Source organism: Myotis brandtii, unplaced genomic scaffold (assembly GCF_000412655.1).
Source record: "Myotis brandtii unplaced genomic scaffold, ASM41265v1 scaffold103, whole genome shotgun sequence".
Lineage (NCBI taxonomy): Eukaryota > Metazoa > Chordata > Mammalia > Chiroptera > Vespertilionidae > Myotis > Myotis brandtii.
The window spans coordinates 4,229,896-4,240,328 of NW_005353460.1; the positions used below are offsets into that span (position 1 = coordinate 4,229,896).

The 10,433-nt window shown below is 45.7% G+C and overlaps 1 protein-coding gene across 1 annotated transcript in view; it reads right to left on the reverse strand.

The window, feature by feature from the left end:
- Positions 1-574: 574 nt before the first annotated feature.
- Positions 575-10,433, reverse strand: part of SFRP1 (secreted frizzled-related protein 1) — a gene marked incomplete at its 5' end in the record, with an annotated part of 41,072 nt that continues 31,213 nt past the window's right edge. Inside the window, one exon of the mRNA XM_005856516.2 lies at positions 575-4,108. Within this exon, the coding sequence (XP_005856578.1) occupies positions 3,786-4,108 (323 nt within the window). The remainder of the gene's footprint in view (positions 4,109-10,433) is intronic.

Below are 10,433 nucleotides of genomic sequence, written 5' to 3' on the forward strand. Positions count from 1 at the left end.
ACCATCCTGCATATCGGATATTTACATTACGATTCATAACAGTAGCAACATTACAGTTATGAAGTAGCAACGAAAATAATTTTATGTTTGGGTCACAACATGAGGAACTGTATTTAAAGGGCCAGAAGGTTGAGAACCACTGCTCTAAGGTCTCCGTTGCACTTAAGATTCCAGATAACCAGAGAGTTTTCAAATTGTAGTTGGTAATTTTAACATTGGGAATTGGTCTGAGGGGCAAGAGCATCTGAAACCAGAAAAAGAAACTCAGGCAGGGTTGAAAAATACATTCTTGTAGTAGAGCAAGTATTTGACCTTCTTTCTGATCTCAAACACACACAACCAGGAGAAACACTCCTGGAAGTTATTCATGGGAGCAGATGGTAAACGGGGAACGGGGGTGAGGGCGGCCTGCGGTGCCCCCGGGAGCTTCTCCAGCCCACCCACGCCCAGCTACTCCTTGCAAGTCATTACACTGAGGCCAGGAAACATCACTGAAAAAATCAGGAGTGGTAAGTGTGCAGTGGAAGCGGGTGAGTGGTGTACTATTGGGGGGAAAAAGTCACAACTCACATGATCACTGATAATTGAGTGATTTTAGTCAAGTGAATATTGATACATGGCAGGAAAAGCATGAAAATAAAATGAACACATACGGGAATTACTATTAACATAAGTGATAACATCAAAACATCTGGTAAAAATGCAGTTTAAAAAAACACAACACAAATGAAATGGAATGTAAAACATTTTCACAGTATTCAAAGCTTTTGTAAAAGATTTAGACTCTAAAAGAGGAGTGCTACAGGAAGGAACTAGAGGAAACAAATTTTGTGTGTGTCCTATGTATCTGCAGGTGACAGGTCGGGACGGCCAGTACGTTATTTCGTGGGAGTTACCGAAGGTGTGCTTCTAAACAGATCGTCTGAGCCCACCACACCTGGACAGTTACAATAGGGCAACTAGTTACCTGGAGTCTGAGGAGAAACGCGGCCTCTAGGTTTGGGAAAAGGTGCCTCTGTAATTTACAGATGCAAATGAAAACCGGAGCTCTAATTGGACTCCACCTTGGTGCTAATTCAGGGGCACTGAGAGCCAAGTGTCCTACCCGATATTCTAAAAGCAAAATGTTCCTGGAAGTCTCACCTCCCTTCCTATCCTCTAAGATAATTACTAATATTTTTCAAAGATTGAGCTGAGTTCTGCCAATGACCTCACAGGATTCTACCCAGAATGATTATCTGAAACCTTTACAAAACAGGACCTTTGCATTAGCAATAATTACCAAATCACACACACACCTCCTCTTTTGGGAACCGATGACCAAGCCAATGAGTCTGCACATTGGTTTTGTTATGGCCTTTGTTGAGCAAATCAAAGGTTTGGGATAACAATGCAGATTTGGGCCCACAGCCTCCCTTTGCGTCCGGAAATCACTGTGTTGTACACAGAGCTGCTGGGTGTCTCAAATCCACAGTAAACCTCAAAGTCCTAGGACACTGTGTTTGGGGTAAATCCAGCTGCAATTCATATTTCCAATTTACTTTGAACTTTTTCTAAAAATGTCACCTTCTACCTGAGAATTCCCATTTAGAGGGTTGCACAGCACGGCCACCTATTATTCTTCCATAATCTCTCTGCTGTAACTGCTAATACCCCACACAGACCCCTCTCCCAAGGCCGCTGCCTTGGAATGAGGGGCCTGTTGCATGATGCTCTGTCAAAACGAGCAGATACGTCAGATACATATGTTCAATGAACTCTTGAGCTAATCAACCAAATCTAAGACCCAGATCCATGCACTCATGAAATTGCTCTGAATTTCAGTTGACAATAGGAAAGTAGAATATTTCTAATTAACTAATATATATACACACATTTTTTAAAACTATCCACAATTACAAGCAAATCATTTAAGATGCCCCCCCAACACTTGATGATTAAAGTTTGGAGACAACCAAAAAAGGTATTAAAATGACGGGATCCCTAATTGTGAGAGGTTAATTACATCAGGACAACCCTCAGGTAGGTAACGAAGGTGGCAGGCAGATTTTTCAGTCTGGAGTCTTGGGACGTTAAGAGCATGTTCCACTGTTCCTGTGTGGCGAGGGCAACACTTGCCGGCCTCTGTGCAGCAGCCACGTTGGGTGTCACCACTCGCCCAGGGGGACAATTGCTAAAGTCCCCGAGGTGTTACAGAGAATTAGGAATTGGGCTTGGGGAAGACATTAGCATTGATTGTTTAGAATTGCTTCCTATACACTGAACAAGGGGAATGAAGTTGCTTAAGTGAACAGGTTTATGTACATCACTTATTAAACAGAAGGCTCTGAGAAATACCTAGGGGAGTCAGAAAACACCGCAGAGGTATGTTGCCTTTGAAACTCTCTCCTTGAGTGGGGAGACACGTGTGGCCTAACTTTCCCTCTGCAGAAATAAAAATAAAAATTTGTTAATGCAGGAGCACAGGCAGCCTGGCTGTTCTGAATGTCTCTGACCTGTTGAAAGGAATCCATTTCTTCACAGGCAAGAAAGGAATGGGAAGCACTGAGAGTTTTGAATTGCGTTGTGTTGGGGCCAGAGCAATCCAGGACTCCTCAGGAGGGAGGACCCACGGCTATGCATCAGCTACATCCACCTCCCACCCAAAATGCCGAGCGATAGCACCGCTCCGCCGGAAAGTAGCCTCGGGTGCACAAGAGACCCTGGTCTTGGCATACCTTTCAAATGCTCAGTGTAGACTTTAAAAAAAAAAAAATCCTTGAAAAGTGGGGTTTTTTTTAGTTGTTCTTCTTTAAGAAAATGTGAAATGAACAAATAGATGACATTAGAATACTAATCTCTTCACCCAATTACAGTCACCGGGACTAACAATTTGCTGGACTGTTCTAAATTTTTCTTTTCTTAAGTATGCTTTTTAAAAACCACTAACCAAGGCCTCTGGGGTCTGAAAATCATCATCTCTCTCAGCCATGGGCCTGGTGCCACGGTGTTTCCCTTCCTCACACAAAGGCCGGCAGGTGCTGCCCTCCCCATGAGTGGGGGTTCGATCCTGACTGAGGCGGATGTCAGCTGTCACTCGCATGGCATCTGAGACTGGTTGATTCACAGAGAAAGGCAATCCTTGGGGAAGCAGGGCGGGCATGGCCTCCCTTTGTTTTCACTGTTACATACTGTGCTGTGCTTCTCTTCCCTGCACCTCCTGCTCCCTGGAACTGATCTGAAGTTGTACGTGTGGTGGGTGTCCGTGTCTGCCTAAAGCAGACAGCAAGGGAAATTCCCCTGGAACCGAAAGCGACATGTCTTCCCAATAGTTAGAATTTCCTAGTTCCACAGGAATCGATTAGCTGATTGACTCACAAGTGATTTGTAATGACACAAAGAAAGTCATGGGGCTTAGTGCTTGCTGCTGTCTCTTAAGTTTTGCCTAATCTCTTTTGTGGTGTGGAAAATTTTCATGTTTTAGTGAGTGTGTCTCTGGTGCACTGTGTCTCTAGTTGAATGGTTTTGCACCTCCTCATACTCAGTGACATGCAGCTCCAGACTGGAGATCAGACAAGACTTCCTAATCTAACAGGGTTTCCCTACCTGGGCGTGCGGCTTTAAATACTGGCTATACTGGGGCTGGAGGGGGGTGTGGAGGGAAGAGGAGGGATGCTGCAAGAGGAAAGCCAACGGGATTACAACGTTCTCTGCCCACAGAAGCAGTGAGTTTCAGCGTTGTCTGCTCAGCCCCATCCCTCACCCCAACCCAGGGCTCCCGCCCCAACCCGCCCTGCCCGTGAGCTTCACTTAAAGACCGACTGGAAAGTGGGACACTCGTGGTTTTTCATTTTCTTCATGAAGTTTTTGAATTCCTTGTTTTTCTTGTCCCACTTGTGGATGGCCGTCAGCAGGTACTGGCTCTTCACCTTGCGGCCCATGATGAGGAAGTGGTGGCTCAGGTTGTCCAGCTGGTGGCAGGGGCAGTCGGCCCCGTTCTTCAGGTACAGGACAAGCTTCTTCAGCTCCTTCTTCTTGATGGGCCCCAACTTCAGGGGCTTCTTCTTCTTGGGGATGATTTTTTTGTCACCATTTTCTTTCTTTACTTCTTTTATTTTCATCCTCAGTGCTAGAGTGGGTGAGGGCAGGGAGGGGGGAGGAGAGAAGGGGAGAGAGAATTTTAGAACACAGCTTTTCATGTACAACAATAACCCAAACCCATGGCTGAAGAGGAGGGTGGAATGAAAGGCAAATAGCAGGCAGAAGGAGACGGTTTTATAAATAAGTACCGACGGCTCAGTGAACTGATTCTGTCCCCCTAGTTTTGTGGTGTCTACCAGTTGCTGCAAGGTGTTATGAATCTCAAATACATTTTCAAAACCAAAACACATTTCTCTTTTTTAAAACTCGGTGACTCAGAATATCACACAATGCTTTGAGAAAGAGAGGGGATCATGTAATCCAATATAATCCATATAATCTAATGCTTTAGACTCTGGAGTTAAAGAGAAACCATGAGGGTTGTGCTGTTGTTTTTATGCTATTGGTTTAGTCTTTTTTAACATCCAAGGGTCATAAAATTCCTCAAAAGTTGTGTCCTCTGATTAAGACAGATAGAATCTATGTGTGCACACCCAACAAAGAAAAGTGCTTCAACCTGTCATGCTCAAGTGCATTCAACATCAATGTCCAACTTCAGCACTGGGGAGATCAGGGCCCCCACCAGCGTGCCTTTTAAGAAGTTTTGACAGCAGGTACCGCTGAGGTTTTGTCAACCACTAATCAGCTTCCAGCGTCTATCCATTGAGTAGACCCACACGGAACCAAACTCCTGGTAGATTAGAGCAAGTCCTGGTGGAGTCCTGATAGATAAGTCAAAGCAATGATACTCTCAAGTCTAATCTGCTACATGGGCTGCTTCTGTTCTCAGCACATCCCCCTGCAGAAAGGGATAGTCCATCAACTTGGCCTTCTCTCTTCTTTGTCATTACAGACCCTGAGTTAACATTATTTTAATGCTAACGTGTGGACCAGATACTTTAGTGATGGCTGCACAGGGTCTCTGGATGAAGATAAATCAGTGTGACGGCATTCTCTAAGCCAGTGATGGCGAACCTATGACACGCATGTCAGAGGTGACACGTGAACTCATTTTTTTGGTTCATTTTTCTTTGTTAAATGGCATTTAAATATATAAAATAAATATCAAAAATATAAGTCTTTGTTTTACTATGGTTGCAAATATAAAAAAATTTCTATATGTGACACGGCACCAGAGTTAAGTTAGGGTTTTTCAAAATGCTGACACGCGGAGCTCAAAAGGTTCGCCATCACTGCTCTAAGCGGTCAGTGCGTTAACACAGCATGGCTGTTACAGTCCACTCCCCTCGGAGGCCAGCCAGCCCCGGTATTCCCAAAGGAGTTGGAAATCATTTTCTAGATGCTAGTCACCAGACAATTTGTACATCCTCTGAATTCTTCTGAGTTCAAAATTACTCAGCCCCCTCCTTTTAATAACACAAAGCTCCCACCCACAAGCCATGAGGAATGACTTGAATCTGAACTAAATAACAATAGCTAACCATTATGAAAGCATATGGCATGCCTACGAGTGTGCTGAGCATGGCCATGCATTTCCTCAATTAAACCTAACAACTCCATGGGGAAGGTGCCATTATTTCCCCCAACTAACAGATGAGAAAAAATGAGGCATAAGGCGTTATTGTGCCCACAGTCACTAATCCTAGATTGGAATCCATGTCTGAATGTGCACTTTTAATCACTGTGCTGCCCATGCTGGCTCTATGGTTGCAAAATTCTTCATAATGAACCTGAAACTGAGATACTGATTAAATGGGCCAAGAAAATAAGGGGGAGCAACTCAGACTCCTTTCCCAGTTTCACCCACATTTCAAAATGACCTACTTAAGAAATGGTAAGAGTTCCTCCCGGTTGAAAGAGACTGTTGTGGCAAAGGAAACACTGCATTCCTGGCAGCTTTATAAGTTAATATTTAGTTGATTAGAAAGCACACCCTTGGCCTAACCCAAGAATAAGGAGGAGAGAAGAAACTGTCCTAGGAACAATCTTTAATGAATGAGTCAAAGTCAGTAAATTAAACATGGCCCCCCTGCTTTCTTTTTCTTACAAAAGGGTTCCAGACCTTGCAGCCTACTCAACCCCATACAATACCCTAGACCTGGTGTTGCTTATGAAATGCCTCACTCCCAAGGGTGGCAGAAGGTTCAGGAACTGGGCACCCGGCAGCAGAATGCTCTCTCACTGAGGATTAGCATTGACCTCACAGGCTGGTCCAGGCTTCCACACACATGTGGGAGGGAGTTCCTTTCTTCAGCTCTCCCCTCAGCCTGCACCAGCCATTTCCCAGGGCCACTGATTATGTGTGACGCCCACCCGCACCATGGACAGTGTAGTGGGACCAGCAGTGGGGAGTGCAGAACAGAAAGCAGCAGAAACCCTCCCTCCAGGACCTCACCCTAGACAGGCCCGAACAGGCCCACACCTGGCTAAGCTTCTCTTGTGGACTTACAGCCCTGGTACCTGGGGTTCACTTGAGAAAAGACCTCGACTGTTCTAGTCTGTGGCTGGCTCAATAAGAAAGGTTCTCAGAGGGGTTGAGTGAGGAACCAGCCAGAGGAGACACACTACTCAGGCCTAGGCTAAGTCAAACAGAGTAAATGGGACTAGGAGAAACCACACAGAAAGGCAGCAAAGAATACTGCAGGGAGGCAAGGCAGTCGGAACTATTCTCCTTTCACAAGGCCCTCCAAAAGGTGGCCCCATGCGTTAGAGGAGTCTCAAGCTACTGCCCAGTGTCGAAGGCTGGGAACCAAGCGTTGCCATCGGAGTGAGTGATCAATTCCATCCCCAGGAGAGGTGAATGCATGCCCTGCTGACAATGCAGGCGCCCTCTTTGCTACACAGACGTGAGCCGTCCTTTCTTAAGTTCTCACCACATGCCGCCCTGTGAGCACAGGACAGCTGCTGTCGGTGTGGCTCCTGACTTAGTGCTCACAGCATCCATGTGTAGAATCTGCATTATTATTTTTTACAATCAGGGAGAGGACTCGGGTTAAGTAATAAAACACGTGGCCTCCATTTGTAAGAGAGAGAATCAGAAGTAGAATCCAGCCTAACCCCAAAGACCCCCGCTCTTTCCTACTATACCATGACTGGGTTTCAAATGGCATTGCTTCAGTGGAAATTATCTCACTCTTTTGACTGTATTGCCTTTAATCACAACTCAAATCAAAAATTAATGGTCCTTTGCCATGACCGTGTAAAGGAATTTAGTTTACATAAGTGGGGGGACGGCACGGGGAGAGGGGAAATCAAATGATGGAAATGTGTTCTGCATTAGGCTCTTTATTCCTTGCCATTTGGCTCACTTTCTTTTTTGAGGTGGGGAAAGTAGGGAAGGAGGAGGCACATCTGGCCAGAAATTACTAACATCTTTCCATCTTTCAAGGGTTTATTTTAGGGATGCAGATTACCAGCAATGTTTGGATAGGCGATTAGCCGTCCGCGGTTGATTTCCCTGTGCCTGTGGTTACGTGGGCAACCCCCCACCATGCCTCATCCAGGGACTGCTGGGACAAGGGTGGATGCGGGCCCAGGAGCAGTCTGGGACTGATCCCGTCTTCCTCCCCCCCCAGGCCCCCAATGCTGACAGTGCCTGGCCCCCCTGGGCTACGCCCCTGGACTGTGTTCTCAGTTTGCAATGCACCTGGTGGTGGTGGGCAGGGAGGAGACGCCCCAGGAGGCAGCAGCTGGTGTGATGGAGTCTTGGGTCCTGGGTTCTAACTGTGTGACCACAAAAATCTGTTTTGGGGCTTTCTGAGGGTCTGTTCTCCATCTACAAAGCGTAGAGTGAAGTCTGCAGGCCTAGCAGCACTACCATCCGGAGGCACCATGCTGGGCATACTGGAGGGGCGGGGGGACAGGAGGGAAGGAGGACGGGGAGCCAGCAAAGCTCATCTCCAGCATCCCCACACTGCTCTTTCTTCTCCGCCCTCCTGGTGAGAGCCCTCTCACCTGGGGGAGAATGCTATAACGGCCTCAGGCCCTTGACCTCAGCTACCTGTATCAGCTGGACCCTGAACTAAAACAAAACAAAACACTTCTCTGGGGTTTTTGTTGTTTATTTGTAGCAACAACTTAGCATCCTTCAAGAGTAGAATATAACTCCACCTTTCAGCTCACCGGTCACTGCGAGCAAGAATCCAGAGACCTAGAAACTGAGAAAACCCCAAATTTAAGGCTACAATTAGGGGCTTTCTCAGAAATTTTAAAACAAATAATCCTTTATATTCAGGTAGGCTCTTAAAGCTTCATTCCACTTCAGTCACCCAAGCCATATTTTTTTTTCTTCCAAATTACACTTCCTTGGAATACTTCCCATGAGGCTTGGCCATATTTCTGAGGCTGAAATGAGAATAGCAAACTCATTACACTCTAGGCAAACCCATCTTCAAAACCATCTCCTCCTCCTGACCTGCTTATACTAATGGTGCCGCCATTCTTCCAACTACCTAGACAGGGCACCTGGATGTAGGGCAACTTTCAGCCAAGGGCTAGTCGTTTACACAACCAATGACGTGGAATTGCTGCCGGAATATAAGAAAAATCTGATGGGAAAGGTGGGGATGGGGCTGAGTTAGGAATCAGATTTGTGACTCATCTGGTTACAGACAGTAGTTACAATGAAGAGTAAAGGACAGAGAAGAGAAGGGGGGGGGGGGGGGGGCCGGCCTGGGAGCATTTTCACAGGGGGAGAGAAAAAAGGGTTATTACAAAGTCATCGCAGGCAGATGGAAAACCAGGCAGCCCGGTGTCTCAGAAAGCACCAGGGGAAGGTGTTTGGAAGGGAGAAAATGCTCCTTGACCCAAAGACTGCAGAGTTTAAGAACGAGTGTGAGACTTGATCCCTCGCCTTGGCAATCAGGCGGTCCCTGAAGACCTGTGGGAGGCCAGGATCCCAAGGGGCGAGAGTGAATTCCAGAGAGCTAAGCAGCCGTGGGAAGTGGAGAGGAAAGGTATGCCACACTGACAGCCACCAAGCTTCTGGAATGTTTGTGTGGATTTACCACTGGCCACTTCTAGCCAAACATATCAGACCGAGCACACGCAATCATTTCCACTCCATTCCGAGGTCAGTTTAAAAGTATAGGGAAAAAAAGTTATAAACACATGGAGGAAAACAGTAAAGGAAGCAAGAACATATCAACATTTAGCGTAATAGAAAGCAAATGGATGGTGGAACCTGGCTTGACAGGGAGAGGGAAAGCTGAAACCTAGCTGCCAGTCAGAAACAAGTCGATCCTCACTGCAGGACCCAGAAACGCTTAGGAACCGGGGCCACTGGGTGCTTCTGCACCCGATTACAGAGGCTGTATTGAACAGGAACTGGTAAAAAGTCTGTGTAAGGACACTCAGATCTATTGGTCTGGGCCATAAAGCCAGGTGACGGCCTTCACCGGCAGCAGCCAAGAGCTTGATTCTCTCCAGAAAGTTTGAACCAGAAGACAGTGGGCGTGGCGACACCAGACAGGAGGACAGGGTAGTGAGGTGCTGCATGAGGAGTAGTGAGACCCTTAGATCTTAGAACACTGCGTTTATATCCCCCAGTCAGGGACCTGAAGGGTTTCCATCTAAAGAAGCTAGAAGCCCACAAGGAAAGACCTACAGCTCCCACGGGAAACTAAAATGAGGCCCCACAAATCACAGGCATTTACACAAAGAGCTTCACTCTTAGATTTAGTGCTTCACTCTTAGATTCAAATGGCCAGCCAAGGATCCGCGGACATTGAAGGAAGCCTCTCAATGTGAACCATGGAGACCAAAATAATACAAAACAAATCAGGAAAAATAAATAAATCAGAGATAACAGAGACAATGTAGGGAGCATAAAATAAAAAAAAAACTTGTACAAAGATAATATTAGATAAGATAGTGTAGTCATAAAACCAAAACAGAAAGCTATTAAAAGACATGTTTAGAGAACAGAAAGAGCACTTGGAAATTTAAAGTCTAAGGGCAGAAGTAAAGAATGCAATACAAGTGCTTTAAGGTAAGGCTGAAAAAATTCCCTAGAAAGCTAAAGAAAATGACACAGAGATGGGAAACAAAAGAAGAAAGATAAGATAGAAGGTCAATCCAGGAGTTAACATCTGAATAGAAGGCATTATAGAGAGAACCAAGATAATGAATGGGAAAAAATACCAAAGAAATAATACAATAAACAAATGGGACTACATCAAAATAAAAAGCTTCTGCACAGCAAAAGAAACCATCAACAATATAAGAAAGCCCACTGCATGGGAGAACATATTTATCAATGTTATCTCTGCTCAGTGTTTAATCTCCAACATTTACAGGGAACTCATACAACTTAACAAAAGAAAGATAAACAACCCAATCAAAAAATGGGCAAC